This window comes from Drosophila tropicalis, unplaced genomic scaffold, assembly GCF_018151085.1.
Source record: "Drosophila tropicalis isolate 14030-0801.00 unplaced genomic scaffold, ASM1815108v1 contig_443, whole genome shotgun sequence".
NCBI classification, from domain to species: domain Eukaryota; kingdom Metazoa; phylum Arthropoda; class Insecta; order Diptera; family Drosophilidae; genus Drosophila; species Drosophila tropicalis.
Genome location: NW_027172907.1, coordinates 2286290 through 2304143, shown reverse-complemented (window position 1 = coordinate 2304143; position 17854 = coordinate 2286290). Strand labels below are relative to the sequence as shown.

The window sequence follows — 17854 nt, the reverse complement described above, 5'->3', positions numbered from 1 at the left end:
AAATAACACTAGAGTATGTAAAAGAAGGCTTTGAAAATTGCATTGACAACGACGATTATTCATTAAAAAAAACAATAAATTGGATAATAAAATGTAATTGAGAATTATTGCGACAACTGTGTTACATTTTGAACGATAGATATACACATAAACAACTTTGAACAAGACGCGCTTTAAGTTCTTTAAATTATAACTAACGCGTTATTTAAAATACCAAAATTGCAGGAGCTGCCAGACACAAGCTTGACAATATATTGCCAGATTGGTGTTGAGCGCCATTTTGAGTTCTAAACGAAAGTTTGAAAAATATATATGAAAAATATTCGAAAACTTGAATCCAATCATTCCTTAAATAAAAAAACACTTTTAAACATTTTTTAGTTTTGTTGGTATTTGGTTTTTTTTTTTTTTTCGTTTTAATTTTTTTTTCTTGTTTATTTCATTGTGAAAATACGGCCTAGGGGAAATTTAGGTCAGCTCCCTGCCTCAAAAAAACTAGAATCAGAATAGTAGTGGATCAAACTAGCTTAAAATTACGCAAAAACAAAACGTCTCAAACGGGAGGGTGGATTTTTAGGGATGGTCTTGCTCTTCCTCTCGTTGTGTACATTCACTAAACAACAAAAACAAAGAGGCTTCTGCCGCCGCCGATGATGATCCATCCGTCAGCTGTAGCTCTAACTCTAGCTGGTTGATGCCGTCATTGGTTTTGTGGGTGGCGGTGGCGTTGTTGTGGATGTATCCGTTGGTGATTCACGATTCTTTTCCTGATTCCAGCTCTTGAGGCCCTCAGGCAGTGTGGTGTCTTCTTCGAAGGAGCCAGTTCCCTCGACAAATTCCTCGTAGGTGGATTTCTCCTTGAACGGACGTGGGCCAAGCAGCTCAATCATGTCATCCCGACTAAGGACTTCGTTTTGAAGCAAGCGTTCGGCCACACGACGCACATCCTCCTTGTGTTCTGACAGCAGAGTTGTCGTCGCCTCGTGGGCGCACTTAATTATTGATCGTACCTCACCGTCAATTAGCTGGGCTGTGTCCTCGGAGTAAGGCTTACTGAAAACCGGATCACCGCTCTGGCCCACATCGAAGCTAACCTGACCGACCTTCTCGTTCATGCCGAAACGAACAACCTGCGAGTACGCAATGTCGGTAATCTTCTTGAGATCGTCTTGGGCCCCAGTTGTAATGCGATTGAAGAAGAGCTCTTCGGCCACGCGTCCACCTAAAGTCATGCACATGCGATCGAAAAGTTGCTCCTTCGATAGCAAATAATGATCTTTAGGCAAATACTGAGCATAACCCAAGCCCTTGCCTCGCGGTATGATGGATACTTTTAGCAATGGATCGGCATGCTCCAAGAACCAACCGGCTACAGCATGTCCAGCCTCATGATGGGCCACCGTGCGTTTCTCTTCTGGGGCCAAAACATTTGTCTTCTTCTCCATGCCCGCTATCACACGCTCAATGGCCTGTTCGAAATGTTTCAGAACAATCGAATCTTTGGAGTCACGTGCCGCTATCAAAGCGGCCTCATTACACACATTGGCAATATCGGCTCCGGTGAAACCTGGCGTCAGGGCAGCCATTTTTCTCGACAAATCATTCTTATCCAGTTCGGTTTTGAGTGAACCCAAATGAACTTTGAAAATACTTGCCCTACCCTTAATATCCGGCGCTGGGACATAAATCTGACGATCGAAACGACCAGGACGCATCAGAGCCTTATCCAAGATATCCACACGATTGGTGGCTGCCAATACAACCACATTGGTGGTGGTATTAAAGCCATCCATTTCCACCAGCAACTGATTCAATGTATTCTCCTGCTCGGAATGGCCGCCAAAGGTTTTGCCTCCACGCTTGCGACCCACTGCATCGATTTCATCAATGAATAGAATGCAGGGAGCATGCTTTCGGGCCATGGCAAACATATCACGTACACGTGACGGGCCCACGCCCACAAACATTTCAAGGAACTCGGATCCAGAGACTGTAATAAATGGAACATTCGCCTCGCCAGCTGTAGCCTTGGCCAGCAATGTTTTACCCGTACCCGGTGGTCCGGTGAGCATGGCGCCCTTCGGGATTTTAGCACCCAGATCAATATACTGTTGAGGGTTCTTCAAGAAATTGACAAATTCCATAATTTCGATTTTGGCCTCTTCACAACCGGCCACATCCCTGAAAAAAGAAATAAACAAACAGAAAGCGAAACCAATTAGTTGCCATTGCGACTAAGCGCAATAATGTAATTTCACCCACTTGAAGCCAACGCCAATTTCTGTGGGATTAATTAGTTTTGCTGTGGATTGCATGACACCGCCAAAGAGTCCGCCACCTTTACGTCCACGACCACCGGCTCCCATCATATCCGCCGATTTGCGCATCATGTAGACGAGGAAACCAATGATCAATAATGTTGGCAACAGACCCGTCAAACTGGCCGCTTCGACTTCGTTGCGATAGATCACGGGAACAAAATTGATGGATTCTGTACCCATTTCGGTTTGTGCCGTCTCCAGATTGCGCTCAAAACTATCCACACTGCCGATATTGAACCAAAGAACGCCGCTGCCCTGACCACCGTTCTGCTGGAGTCGTACGCGTACCCACTTTTTGTTGACCACCTCCAGTTTCTCCACAATGCCCTTGGAGAGATAACTATGGGGAAGACACACACATTATTTTTGGCAGAGATTCGGCAGCTGGTGCGTTTGTGTTGTTACCTGTTGACAAACTCCTTCCAGGAGATTTCCTTGTAGCCCATTTCGAAGAAGGCAAACGAACCGACTAGAACGACTGCGCCAATGGCTCCCAGAAGAATCCAACGTTCACGATCACCACCACCACCTTCGCCGCCCAATGGACGACCACCGGGATTATTTGAGCCACGATTCGCTGCTGGTCCCCGCGAACTATTACTGAACATGCCAAAATTCCAATCAGATTTTGATTCTGAGGCAGCTGAACTCTGCGCCTTCGGCTTGGATGACGATGAGGAAGATGAGGAGGGTGGTTTCTCTGTGGCTGCTGATTTGCTGGTCTTTTTATCGCCCTTTGGTTGTGTTTTGCCGGCAGCCTCGAAATATTTCTCAAAACCTTTTGGCGGTTTTTTGCAAAACAATTGCATCTGTTGGACTATGTAACGTAATAAAGGTGACATTTCCACTGATAGTACACTGACACCGGCTTCACGCTGCACCTGCTCCAGTTATGAGATTAGTTTTAAGTTGTGAAACTTTGTTTGCGTTGGTTGGGGGAAAGATTATCTTTCGTCCTTACCTTATTATTTAGAGGCCCGGTTAAGTAGCTTCGCCGCATTAAGCTATTCATCGCCTTGGCTGTGCTCAGCAAACGGAAAGCCATGACGACCCAACAGATTTAGGATATTTTTCCGCCGCGTGAGGTTATTATTTAACGATGAGTGGGCTGATTTGACACCTCTTCCTTTTGCGCCACCTTCCCCGTGTGACAGTGTCGTCAATTTCGTCTTACACCTACGACAATTTTGTTAAAACTACTGTATGGGCAAGCTGTTTTGTCCCAAGCCTTGTCGCAGTGTCAGTGTCTCGTTTTGTAATTGAAAATATGTAATAAAATAAAAATTGCTCTTATTTATTACGAATTGTGAAATCTGACTAGGGCTGCATCACATAACATCCATTTAACAGCATCATTTATGAGCACTGTTAAATTCTAACAGTAGTTATCGCAAGTGTTATCGTTTCGACGTTCTGCTCCAACATTTGTTCAGATAGACGATAACAAATCGACACTTGTTCCGATAATCGATGAAAATTTATCGACAGCATCGATCAGAAACAAGCCAACTTGCCAGCACTGGTTATGTTGTTAGTGTGGTACGTATTTGTTCAGTTGTGAAAATTCTTTTCTCTAATAAATTAAATAATTAATTAACATAATTTTGAAGCAAAATTATGACAAACAAGTGCTCAAAGACCTAAGGCTGTGATTAACTATCAAATATGGCCAAATATACAAAGTTTAATGGGTGAAAATTAAAATTTGCGAATGCCGAAAAAACTAGAAGCACAGAGAAAAGAAAAAACTTACCAAGTTGGCACTGTATGCATGTGTGTGTGTGTGTGTTTCAAAGTGTCTGTACTAGCACTGTATGTGAGCGTGTGTGTGAGAGTGAGAGCGGCGGCTATATGTACAGTTTTTTTTTCTGCTAAATTTAAGCAAAATTCACAAAGAAAAAATGAAAGAAGAATGTGTAAAAATAGTTAGACAAATGCAATGAGAATGTATATATAAAAATAATATATATATGTGTGTCTGTGTGTGTGTATGTATTAGTATATGTATTTGGCTGTCTTGTCTGCGTGTATGCCTGCTGCTTGTATGTGTGTGTGAGTGCGTGCAAAAAATGTTTTCCGGTCTCTCGCAACACTGAAAAATCAATAAAAGTGCAACAACAAAAACAACATCGAGTCGGTGTAGATTTCACTTGCTAATTGTTCCAAATCTTTTTCTCCATCTTATGATTTTTTTTCCAATTTTCTCTCCGTGTCTTTGCAGCTTTTGTAACTAAAACTCCGTTTTGACATCACTTTCATCAAAATAACAACAACAACAAAATAATAAAAATGATAAATAATACTTTAAAAAAATTATAAAACATACAACAAAAAACCAACTAAAATAAAATATAAAAAAAAACACCAACGAAAACGAATCAAAAAATATAAATAAAAAAGCAAATAATAATTTAAATCACAAAAAAAAAAAAGGAAAACAACAACACCAACAGCAACAACAAATTTAGTTACATACCCCAACAACAACAGCAAATAAAGCTCAAAAATTATGGAAAACCGCAACTGAGAGAAAAAAGCAAAGAGAGAGAAAGAGAAAAAACCAAAGTCGAAGTCAGTTTTTGGCCATAAAAACTCTTAATTTTTTTTGTTTTTAATTTAATTTTTACAACAACAACAACAACAAAAACCAGTTAACTAAAGTGAAAAAAAAATTATATTAAAAAAAGGAAAACCAAACAAACAAAACAAAAAAGCCGGAAAACAACTTCAAATTTAAAGCGTGGAAAAACTTCAGAAAAAGAAAGTCAAAGAGACCAACAAGGAGAGTGAAGAATTAGAGAAGCTAAAGTCAGCTAGAGAAACAGAGAGAATAGCGACTGCGCAAAAAACAGCAACAACAAGCCAAGCTTGAAACTTTGAAGACTTGCGGGGGAAGAAAGCTAAGAACAGCAAAGAGGCGGAAGCTACGAACACCGAGATAAAGAGAGACAGAGATAACCGTAAACCAACAACAAACCAAACAAATTGCAACGCTGTGAAATTAACTCGTCAATACTCAAAAAGCAACAACAAATAAGAAACAACAACAACAACCAACTGAAACGGTAGTCCTAGATAGAAGAACGGAAAATAACAATAAACAAGCGTTAATCAGCAAAAAACAAAAAATACAAGAGAGAATTAACGCAAAGAGATAGAAAGGCGGTGGCGAAAGAGAGGCGTAAGCCCGATTGTGTGTGCGTGTGTTAGAGAGAGAGAGAGCAAGTGCAACAAACAAGGATAAAATAAACGGCAAAAGCAAAGGCGGAGGCTTTTTAACCCCCCCACCACCACCACCAACTACATAAAGGAGATCTCTCCAAGCTCTCAAATAGCAGCAGAAACAACAACAGCATCAACAATATAAAAAGAAAGGCAAAAAACAACAACAACAACAAATCAAACAAACCAAAACTTCTCATTTAATTTTCCTTCAACTAAAACAAAATACAAAAAGAGAAAACGACGAAACCACACAAAAAGCTTTAATTTAATTACGAATTTTTGTTACCATACGCCCCGCCCCGCCCATATGCCCATGCCCACAAAACCCCATTCTTCCCCACTCTACAACGACAACAACTACAACAACAACAAGCCACACAAAGGAGCAACAACAACAACTGAATTAAAGTTTTAAAGTACAAAATAACCGGGAGTAAAAAAAAAAAAAAAAAACAACAATTTAATTTAAACGCCACAAACAAGAAACAAAAACATAAATAAAATAATAATAATTTAAATTATTTAACTAAACAAAAGCAAATAAACAACAACAACAACAAAACGGAAACAACAAAGAGAAATTTAGTCTTAAGTCTAGCGCGGGGGGCAGCCCTTCACGCCTCCTCCTAAGCGACCACGCCCCCATTCTGTAACTGAAACAAAAACAAAACCAACTGCAATTACTCGCCGCAAAGAGAGAGAGAGAGAGTTTGAGAGAGAGACTAGAAAAGAGCAAAAGCCTAAGCTAAAGTAACGGATCTGTGTCTAAAAAAAAATAAATAAAAACAAAACAAATTTGCAAGAGCAAAGAGCAAATAGAGAATAAAAGAGAAATCTAGAGAAGACAAAAGAAAGTTAGAGAAAACAGAGAAAACAAAGCGAACGCTCAACAAGATAACCTAAAGATCGAATGCAAGATTGTCGAAAGAGAGCATAGCCCATAAAAGGATTTAAAGAGAGACCATACAAGGTCGCTAAGGAGAAAGAAAGAGAGAGAGAGAATCGAGCAACAATTGTGCCGCAAAAACATAACGCAGAGAAACGAAAGTAAAGCAAATAATAAATAAAAAAGTGTGAAAGAAACAAACAACAACAACAACACTAAACGGTAACAATAAATAAAAAAATAAAAATTTAAACAAAAAAAAAAAACATTTAAAACCAAAAATCTACAAGAATTCTATTAATTTTTAAGTCACGTTTTACACAAGAGAAAACGAGAGACAGAAAGAGAGAGAGAGACGAAGAAAGTGATAAAGAGAGAAAGTGATAAATAGGAAGAGAGTGACGGCGAGATGTAGAGAGAAGAAAAGCTAATGAAAATACAACTGAAAACACACACAAAATACAACAACAACAACAACAAACGCAACTTAACTTAGCCAATAAAAAGAAAAACAAAAAAAAAAAACTAAAAACAAAACAAACGGAAGAGTAAAAGCAACAACAACAACTGCGGCTTAAGTGCCAAAGAGAAACAATTTTTTTTTCTCAAAAACTGAAACGAAAAAAAAAAACAACAAAAAAAAAAATCCTTTTTTTACAAATAATTTTCAAATAAGTTTTTTTTTTTTGTTTTTTATAAGTGTACCTAGTGAGAAATGTTAAAAGTCTAAATGAAATAAACAAAAAGAATTAAAAACAAAAAAAAAACATTAAAAAAAAACAAATTCAAAGAAAGATTTAACAACTCTGTGATAATTAACTGTAAATTTATAAAATATATAACAACAACAAAAAAACAAAAACGAAGAAAAAACAAAATCTCTAAATGGAAAACTGAAAAAGCTAAACAAAAATCTAAAAAAAAAAAAAAAAACAACAACTTTACACTTAAGAGCAAATAACAAATTAAAAAAAAAAAAAAACAGAAAACAAAAAAAAAACATTGAAACAAATTCGTGATATCTTAAAGGACTTCGATACATATATACTATAGTATATTATATATTATATTATATAAAAACCAACAAACAAACAAAAACAATATATAAAAAAAAAAACCAAAACAAAAAACGTAATTTGTAAAAGAAGCAACCGAAACTAAGTGAAAAAGAAAACAAAGAAGAACAGAGGAAAAAAATCAACCCTAGGTTATAAAAATAAGACTTCAAAAAGCATTCAAAAACAAGAAAAAAATTAATAATCGTAGATTTAATGTTATAAAAAAAAAAAAAAACAAAGGAAGAGATCATAGAAGCAGGAGACAAATAGAGGAAAGGACGAAGACGAAGACGAACACACGGACACACGCATAAAGAGTATCTATATCTATATATATACACACAATACATATAAACAATTCATATATTTGCCTAGTAGATAAAAAAAATAAAACAAAACTAAAAGGAAACATCAACAACAAACAAAAAAGTAAACGAAACAGCAATAAAAGAGAACCATCAACCGAAAAGTAATAGAATTATACAGCGAAAGAAAGAGCATCAAAGAGAACCTGGCAAGAGAGACAGAAGAACCGAGAAAACGCGAATGGAATAACCAAACTACTGCAAAGAGAACAAAAAGCTACAACGGATCAGTGCAAGAAAACGGAGATACATATATAAAAAAACATCAACTCAAGAGAAAAGGAGAAAGAGAACCCAGTGTGGAGAAGCAAAAGAGAGCCGCAGATTACACAAAACACTTAAAAGAGAGCGAGAGAGAAAAAAAAGGAAAACAAAATCATCGCTAGGTGGCTATAGAGCCAAGTTTCCCCTACCCCACGTTAGGTGGCCTCCTAGCATTTCAGATCAACCACCCCCCGCGCCACGCCTCCTCCCCCACAAGAAAAACAAAAACAAAGGGCGCCGCCACAGAGCAATTGAATTAATTTGCATTAAATATATAAGATTAAAAAAAAATAAATAAAAACAAACAAAAAACACAAAACAACTTAATCAATAAAATAAAAATCACACTATTACTTCCTAAATACAAAAAAACCACAACGATTGCCTACAACAAGAACAAAAAATATATATTATATATATAAATAATTTAACCAATTTCCGAAAAACAACAACAAACTATTCAAATATCAAACAACAAAACAACAAAAAATAATCTAGCCCAAAAAAAAAAAAAAAACAAAACAAACAAAAACAAAACATTTAAATGAAATAAGTATTCCATATAAAACGAGCAACAAAAACCACAAGCCCAGTGTATTTTTCTAGTAAAACTAAAAAATAAAATAAAAAATTTCAAAATAACTAAATCTAAAAACTAAAATAAACAAAAGAAAGAAACCAACCAACGGCAGCAGCAGCTGGAATGCATTTTCATTATTAAACAAAACAAACACAAAGAAACGAAAAAAAAAAAAAAAAAAAAAATAACAAAACAAAGGAAAGAAAAAACTTAACAATATTTCTTGGCATTTTTCTCAACCATTTTACATTAGAAAGAAACTATTCGATCCGCCCTCCAAACAACAACAACATCAACAACCCACTACTCCCCCCTCAAAAACACTACACACCCCTCGCCCACAACTACTAAATCTCTTTCTTCATTAACAATAACAACAACAAAAACCAAAACCAAAACAAAACAACAAGCAACAACAAAACAAAAAAGGAAGAAACAAAAAAAATAAAAGAAACAACAAAAATTTGTTTGATTAACTTCGAAGACAAGGAATTTCAGTGCCTCTTGTGCCAGTGTTTAGCCAAAATATATATACAAAAAAAAAAAAAAAAAAAAAAAAAACAAAACAAAAAATAAATAAAAATAATACAAAAAAAAAAAAAATAATAATAATACGAAACAAACACATATACGTATTTATTGCTTAGTTTTTCTCTTTGATAACAAAAAATAAAAAACAAAAATTTTGTCGGGTCGTTTTTTGGTCCTTAAATTTGTCTAATTTTCTTTGTGTTGGAGTTTTCGCAAAAAGACATTAAAAAAACAAAAAATAAATACAACAAAACAAAATCTCGTATTGCTCTCTTCAACAACAACAACAAAAGCAAAAACTCTTTATCATTATAATTACAAAAAGAATAAAATAAAATAAAGAAAAATTACGGATACGGATTGGATTTTCACATCAAAAAAGACCAATAGAATCAAGGAGAGAAACTCAACCGAAACCGTAACATCCCACAGTCAGTCAGTCACTCAAAGAGTCAGTCAGTCAGTCATCCTTCACTCCCGATTCCCAAGTTATACGCAGAAGGAAGGAAACCTTTTGAAATTATCCTGTGCTAGTCACGTTAACAGCATTTTTTCAATCTAATACAAAAAATAAAACTTTCTTCGATCGATCCTTTAAGTAATTGCAATTGCCGCCGCCAATATGAATACACAATCGAAGGTTTATCGCACAGGTGAAGGTGAGTAAGAAATTAATATTAAATGCATTTAGTTTTATATAGTTATCCATAACAATAAATTATGCATTAATCCATTTGGGATCAGTTTTTGTTAGCGCCTTTAAATCGGAATAACTTATTGGAATTACGAACAATGAACAAAATTCCAACCTTGGATTCAAGAGAAGAAACGTACATAGATGGATCTAGGAAATGCATTACTAGATTCCTAAGCCTACTGATACAACTACTTGATGAAGATCATCAAAGTACTTTAAATTATTACATTCTTCAACTTAAGTAATTACTTATTAGAACTCAAAGAATAAAAAAAATGTATACAGATTTGAAAGATCTTCAAATTTAAATTAAATCTTAAAAACTTAATTAGCATTACTTACGTCTAAAGTAATTGTAAATGATTAACAATTGAAATCCTGTTGAAATACTTCACTTTTAGAGTAGGTAATTAAATGCACCAAGCCAATTTTTAGAATTTGTTATCTTAAATGAAGTTTTGCATATTGAGAATTAGAGAAGGAGAAGAGAAAGCACATCTTTCAACGGGAATGGGGAATGGCTTTCAAATTGTCATTTGAAAAACCAGTTTCAAGTCTCACAAATTTAACTTTCCCATAGACACACACATACACACACACACAAAATCTGATAGTCTCATTCATTTTTGGTTTTTTTTTTTTTTTTTACTGCAGAGATCTATGATAATTTGCCATGCGATGGCTATTTCAATATGAATGCCATGCGCAATTTGGGTATACCAACAACATTTCCCACAATTGGTACATTTACACTGGACTCGACCACCCTTGGCCTGCAACCGCAGCAGCAACAGCAAACGCAGCAGGGACCACCGACGCCATCTTTGGGCATGGGACAGCAGTCTATACAACAGCAGCAACAACAGCATCATCATCAGCAGCAGCAACAACAACAGCAGCAGCAGCAGCAACATCTTCAGCAACATCAACAGCAGCAGCAGCAACAACAACATCAGCAACATCAACAGCAGCAACATCAACAGCAGCAGCAACAACAACAGCAGCAGCAGCAACAACAACAACATCCAAGCATTGGAATGTTTGATGCCAACGAGGTGAACGATGTCATACAAAATCCACCACAAATTGGCGTCTTTCAATCAAACAGTGTCCTAACCAACGGAGGCAATAGCTCCTCATCAATATTTGGCTCAAATTCAAGTAACTCCACATCAAATGCTGCCAATGATCCCAATCAGGCAACAAGAGAAACAGGAATCATTGAAAAGCTATTGGTACGAAGAAGACAAAGAGTTTAATCAAATGTATCCAAATTGTTCCATTTATTTTAACATCTAAATATATTTGCTTTCTTCTTTTTTTGGATAGCATTCTTATGGTTTTATACAATGCTGTGAGCGTCAGGCACGTCTCTTCTTTCATTTCTCGCAATTTAGCGGCAATATTGATCATTTAAAGATTGGTGATCCAGTGGAATTTGAAATGACATACGATCGTCGTACGGGCAAGCCAATTGCTAGTCAAGTATCTAAAATAGCACCCGAAGTGGTATTATCCGAGGAGCGTGTAACCGGCACAGTGACCACGGAATTGCGTACGGATAGCGCCAACAATGTGTTAAGCTCCAGCGAGACAACTGGTCGCATTAGCTATGAGAATCGTGGTGAATGCTTCTTTCTACCCTATACCAAAGATGATGTCGAGGGCAATGTTAATTTGAGGGCTGGCGATAAGGTCAGCTTTCAAATTGCTACAAACCAAAGGTTAGAATACAAACTAAAAACAACTCGAAAACGTTAGTTAACTATTTTCATTTACTTTACAAAAAAAAAAAAAAATATATAAACACAGAGGCAACCTAGGCGCCTGCCATATACGCCTAGAGAATCCGGCACAACCTGTGAAATATCGTGGTGTTGTTTGCTCCATGAAAGAGTCATTTGGCTTTATTGAACGCGCCGATGTTGTTAAAGAGATATTTTTCCATTTCTCGGAAGCCGAAGGCAATGTTGAGCTACGTCCTGGCGATGATGTTGAATTCACCATACAAACGCGCAGCGTAAGTAACGATTAATGAACTCGAATCCAGTGTGGAAATGAAATAAACGACTTTCTTTTCCAATAGCAATCTGCTTCTGTACCACCACAGGGTAGAGAATTTGCGTGTAACATAACACGTCTGCCACCTGGTTCAGTAATCTTTGAGGATGTTGATAATACTGTGTATAAGGGTCAGGTATTGAAGTCATTGGATCGTAACAATCCTGTGCGACAGAATAATGATCCATTGCCGGGGCGTATACGTTATCGTGCTCTTGACTATTCGGAAGTTGAAGTACCATTCGGTGATAAGGATCAGAAAGGTGATTTCACATTACGTCATGGCGATTGGGTGCAATTCCTATTGGCCACCGATAGGCGTGATCAATTGCAACGCGCCACATCGATTGCCCTGCTAGATGAGACCTTTAAAGTGTCGGGCGAGAAACGTGAACAGGGCACAATTGCCTCACTTAAAGATGGTTTTGGTTTTCTACGCTGTGTGGAGAGGCAGGCGCGTTTATTTTTCCATTTCACCGAGGTCTTGGATACGGTAAAATGATTAAATGCAAAAAATTCCCAAAAATCTAAATTGTTTTTTTTTTTTTTATTAGAGCCGCGAAATTGAGGTCAACGATGAAGTTGAATTTACTGTTATTCAGGAGCCCGGTTTGGCTTATAACAATTCGCGTTTGCAGGCCATACGCATTAAACATCTGCCGCCAAATAGTGTGCAATTCGAAACTCTCATGGCCAGCAATATTGAAGGTAAGAAAGGCTACAAAAATGTAAGACGAGTTGAATCTGTTCTGTTGAGAGTTCTAATATCGGACAGAATAGTTCTTTGTCACTGATTATATTTCGCACAGTTTAGCTAATTATAATTATTATTATTTTATTTGCAGGCTGCGTGACACGCGAGGCACCCAAGAGTCCAATTAAATCTCAAGATCGTGTCGAGGGTGGCGTTATAACCTATGAACATAGCGATAGTAAAAAGACTATAATGTATTTTCTTAAAGACTGCGAAAAACCACCAAGGATTGGGGAGCGTGTGCGCTTCGATATTTATATGGTAAGAATTAACACAGAGACACAGAGAGAGAGAGAGAGAGAGAGAGAAAGCGCGATTCAGAAAGAGATCAGCAATTAAATAACTTGTTTTTTGTTAGGTCAAACGTAATAAGGAATATATTGCCGTTAATGTCCAACAAATTTCCTTACAACAACAACAACAACAGCAACAGCAGCAACAACAACAGCAGCAGCAGCAACAACAACAACTCATTACACAACAATCACTTGAACAGCAACAACTTCTCTCGAATGGCATCAGTGGCAGCAGCTCAAATGCTTCACTCCAGAATGGTTATATAATGCATGGAAGTCCTGGCGGCAGTACCAGCAGTATGGGTAGCCTTACTCAACAGTCGATAACAACACCCGGAGTAGTAGCAGCAGGAGCAGCAACAACAACAACAACAACAGCAGCAGCTGCATCAGCCACAAACCCATCAGGAACCGGAACATCATCATTAGATGGCATTGAGAATAATAATCATTCGGCATCGGAAAGTGCACAAATCTATCGCGGTTTTATTGCTGTAATGAAAGAGAATTTCGGCTTCATTGAGACTCTGTCGCACGATGAGGAAGTCTTCTTTCATTTTAGCAACTACTTGGGTAATCCCAATTGGTTGGAATTGGGCCAAGAGGTTGAATACACATTAGCCCCAAATGGCAATACATCGGTATCGGGCAATTGTCTGCCCGCTGAGAATGTAAGAATGTTACCAAAAAATTCAATACCACAGCCAGCAGTGCTGGAGACGGTACACAATGGTGTAGTGGCGCGTCCCTTGCGTTGCATCAATCCCGATCAGCAGGAGTATGCTGGCCTAATCGAAATACTCGATGAGCAGCGTACCACTGTCATTTCGCAGCATGAATTTGGCATTACCAGTTTGGTTAACAAACGGGATTTGTTGCAAAAGGGCGATCTGGTTAGCTTCCGCATCGATGAGAGCGGCCGTGCTGCTGTTGTCAATGCTGTGCGACAAAAGAAACGTGCCACTGTCGATTCCATAAAGGGACAATTTGGCTTTCTCAATTTCGAGGTGGAAGATGGCAAAAAATTATTCTTTCACATGTCCGAAGTTCAGGGTAACACAGTGGCCCTACATCCAGGCGATACAGTCGAATTTTCAGTGGTCACCAATCAGGTAAGCTCAAATAGATTATAATAACTAAACAGAGGCAATCATTTTCATCTCGCTTTCAGCGCAATGGCAAATCATCGGCTTGCAATGTTTTGAAAATAAACGATCGTCCCGATCGTCTGATCTCGCGCCTTAAACTCAATGGCGATGATACTGTGCCACGTTTAATATTGATACGGGCACCCAAGGGACCGCAGGGCAAAGGCTTCTCTGCGCTGGCACGCCATCCACGCATTCCAGGTGATTGCTAAACAGAAATCGTCTGAATCGCAAAAATACTAATACGAAAAAAAAAAAAATCTCTTATCTAAAGGCACCTTGGTGGAGTAAATCATTTGTTCCATGCCAAAGAGGAGGCAGGCGAATATATTTTAGATGCACATCAAAGACAAAAACAAAAAAACAAAAAACAAAATCAAAAAAAAAAAAAGAAAGAAAAAAACAAACAAAAACAAAAAAAAAAACATCCTATATATATTTTTTTTTCTATATTCTTATAACAAACAAAACAACGCAACATACCACAAATCAACAACAACAACAGCAACATCAACCAACAACAACAACAAGCAACAATTACAACAAACATCAATAATATTTAACAAAAAAAAAAACAACAACAAAGTAACAGCAACTTGAACTTGTCGCTAGAGGAATAAAAATAAACCTAATACCTTTATATAATGAATATTATTAAAAACAAAGAACCGAACCTAATAATCCTCCAACCCCTCCTCCCCCATGCCCCTCCCCCCACCCCACCCCACCCCTCTAGATAAACGCTCTATTCGAAACGATAATAATATCTACCATATAATAATTGTAATAATAATTGTAATTTGATAGCCAACAAACAAAGAATTAATGCAATACTTAAAGGGAACTCAACAAATTATATATATACATATATATAAACAAGCAAAGCAAAGCAAAAACAAAAAAAAAAAAAAAAACTGAAAAAAATAACAAACAAAAAGTAAAAAATTAAAAAAAAAAAAAAAATATGATGAAATGAAGCAAAAGCGAAACGTAATGAAATCTTTGTGTCTGAAATCTAAAAAACAAAACAAAAAAAGAAACAAAAACAAACAATTTGATAGAATTTATTTCAAAAAAAAAAAAAAAAAAAAAACTGAAACCGAAACCGAAATTGCATAAAGAAATTCTACTATGATATAGATTAGCGATGAGGTGTGAGCGAGATGGAAACCAAATTGTGTGTACACGTATACTATTTTCGACTAGTTTGCTTTAATTTAAACAAAACAAAACAACAACAAAAGAAAGGATATCCGAAATGTGGAATAGGTTTGGGGAAGACAAATGTAACAAATAAACAAACAAAACACAAGAAACTTATTATTCTATATATATAATGGCAACGAAGTCCTTGCAACAATATTTAACATATATTTATATGGCCTATTTTAATTGCTATTCTTATACTTTGTTTTTCCATAGAGTTTGCTCTCTATATATAGCAAATAATATACATTTATATTTCTCTCAACAATTTTTCGTTTGTATTTGTTAAAAAGAAAAACAAAAGAAAATTCTATTTATTCAAAATGAAAGAGATATGAGCTAAGCGTAAAGTGAGCAAGAAAGCAAGAGATAGAAGAGGAAAAAAAAAAAAAAATTAAAAGTATTTATACCTAAAACAAAAAGTCTAATTTGTATACATGCTATATATATATATATATATCTATCTAAATTAATATATATATATATATATTTTATACCTAATTATTATTATAATTTTGTTTCACGAATTTCTTTTTTTTTTCGCATTCAAACAAAACATTAAACAAAAAATGTGGGTTGCATTAACTTATTAATTATAAAGAAAAGAAAAACCTAAAAATTATACACACACATACATGCATACATACATATTTATTTATAACAAAAATTACTAAAAACAAAATAAAAACTGAGAAATGAAATGGAATAAGAGAAAGAGAAAAAATGTAAAACAAGAAAACAAAAAAATAAAAAGCAAATTAAATTTGCTTAGCCAAAATCTGTTGATGAAAAACCATTTAATGAATGAAAATACATAAAAAACAAAAAATCAAGAACTATATATGTATATATATATATATATATATATAGAAGATCATCTATTGGTAATAACAAAAGCAAATATATTGTGAACACTATGAATTTCAATTACTAAAAAAACAAAAGCAAAGAAAAAAAAAAAACGAAAAAAAGAGTAAGAATGAATGAAAGATAAAACCATTTTTCCGGGATCAGTACGTCCTACTATATAGCCATGTTATATATACATTATACAACTATAACAACCAACAAAAAACAGCAACAACAAATAGTAACTTAAATATAAACCAATGTATATATATGTATGTATGTGTACATATATATACACATACATATATATATCAAGCAAGACAAATGTGTGTGGGGTAGGGGAAGCACAGATGCCGACAAAGCAAAATGAAAGATGATTGGAAAGCGGAAAGCGAGAGAGAAGGAGAAATGAAGCAGAATAATAACAACAACAACAACAACAAACAAACAAATGCTGCTACAAACGCAATGCAAAAATAAAGTAAACAAATAAAAAACAACAAAAAACAAAACAAAAAAAAAAAAACAGCACAGAAACTAAATCCTTATTATTAATAACAAAAATTACAAAAAAAAAACAACAAAAAAAAACCTATATAAAAGTTTAACAAAAAAAATCGCAAAAAAATCACACGAAAAAAACCTGCAACAAAAAAGCAAACAAAAAAACAAGAATATAAAAAATACATACATACATATGTGCTTGAATACAAACAAAAGAAAAACAAAAAAAAAAAAAAAAAAAAAACAAAAAAAAAAAAACAAAACACATACAAAAATAAAATACATATTTCAATAAAGCTAAATCTAAAATGTCTTTTCAATTGTTCAATGTTTAGTCATAACGAATAAAAGGTTTGATCAAAAGTGAGAGGTTTTAAAGGCAGTTTTTGGATCTTCTTCTTTATCTGATCAAAAGGGTCAATTGATTAAAACTAATTGACTAGAACTAAAACAGAAGTTTGATCACTTTATTTTTGCTATCGGGTCACAGCTTTTGTCTAGATTTCTTGAAAATACTTCTGCATACTTTTAGGCTTATTCATTTTTAAATATTTTACATAAATTCGAAATTATCATAATCATAAATATAAAAAAATTAAAGAAGCTAACATCGGCTATGCCGAAGTTTGTATACCCTTGCAGTCCTTGATAATAATAATTTTACATGTTCAAAATTTGTTTTCTGCAACTCAATTCATCAATATACATACAAACAAAACAATTTTACTCTCATATTATCACATATATAAATTTCATAGCATACTCGATTTTTATGAAAATGTTTCTTCTAGTTCTTCTAGAGCTATATGATATAGTGGTCCGATCCTTATGGTTTTCATACTTTATTTTTGCCGGGTAATAAAAACCTCGAAAGAAAATTTCAGCCCGATAGCTCTTAAGACGGCTGAGTAAAACGCGTACGCACAGACGGACGGACAGACGGACATAGCTATATCAACTCAGCTTCTCACGCTGATCAAGAATATATATACTTTATGGGGTCGGAAACGTCTCCTTCTGTGCGTTACAAACATCTGATCAATTTTATAATACCCTCTGCAAGGGTATAAAAAGTATATTGCTTGAAATTTTAGCTTAAAAAATCAGCT

At 35.4% G+C, this 17854-nt stretch overlaps 2 protein-coding genes across 3 annotated transcripts; one reads left to right on the top strand and one right to left on the bottom strand.

The window, feature by feature from the left end:
- Positions 1–388: 388 nt before the first annotated feature.
- On the bottom strand, positions 389–3660 carry Afg3l2 (AFG3 like matrix AAA peptidase subunit 2). 2 transcript variants are annotated; one of them, XM_068285756.1, is made up of 4 exons: positions 3283–3660; positions 2727–3205; positions 2263–2661; positions 389–2181 (listed from the first exon to the last, which is right to left on the bottom strand). In XM_068285756.1, exons 1-4 carry the CDS (start codon positions 3364–3366, stop codon positions 684–686), a joined length of 2460 nt encoding a protein of 819 aa, XP_068141857.1. In that variant the 5' UTR covers positions 3367–3660; the 3' UTR covers positions 389–683. The 2 variants fall into 2 exon arrangements, with proteins under 2 accessions (XP_068141857.1, XP_068141858.1); XM_068285757.1 differs by having other exon boundaries at positions 2727–3202; positions 3283–3659.
- Positions 3661–7458: 3798 nt separating this feature from the next.
- On the top strand, positions 7459–16203 carry Unr (cold shock domain-containing Unr). Its single transcript, XM_068285755.1, has 10 exons — positions 7459–9889; positions 10582–11162; positions 11257–11651; positions 11740–11947; positions 12014–12481; positions 12543–12696; positions 12834–13003; positions 13101–14150; positions 14210–14387; positions 14461–16203. The coding sequence occupies exons 1-10, from the start codon at positions 9853–9855 to the stop codon at positions 14475–14477; spliced, it is 3258 nt and encodes a 1085-aa protein (XP_068141856.1). The 5' UTR covers positions 7459–9852; the 3' UTR covers positions 14478–16203.
- The last annotated feature ends 1651 nt before the right edge of the window (positions 16204–17854 follow it).

What these genes read in the sequence shown, in the direction of transcription:
- Afg3l2 (XM_068285756.1), bottom strand. Translation starts at nt 3,366, where the DNA reads ATGGCTTTCCGTTTGCTGAGCACAGCCAAGGCGATGAATAGCTTAATG. An exon ending in TGGAAGGAGTTTGTCAACAG is followed by an intron (nt 2,662 to 2,726) that starts GTAACAACACAA and finishes TCTTCCCCATAG; the next exon opens with TTATCTCTCCAAGGGCATTG. An exon ending in GAAATTGGCGTTGGCTTCAA is followed by an intron (nt 2,182 to 2,262) that starts GTGGGTGAAATT and finishes TTCTTTTTTCAG; the next exon opens with GGATGTGGCCGGTTGTGAAG.
- Unr (XM_068285755.1), top strand. Translation starts at nt 9,853, where the DNA reads ATGAATACACAATCGAAGGTTTATCGCACAGGTGAAG. An exon ending in CAAATTGCTACAAACCAAAG is followed by an intron (nt 11,652 to 11,739) that starts GTTAGAATACAA and finishes ATATAAACACAG; the next exon opens with AGGCAACCTAGGCGCCTGCC. An exon ending in CATGGCCAGCAATATTGAAG is followed by an intron (nt 12,697 to 12,833) that starts GTAAGAAAGGCT and finishes TTTTATTTGCAG; the next exon opens with GCTGCGTGACACGCGAGGCA.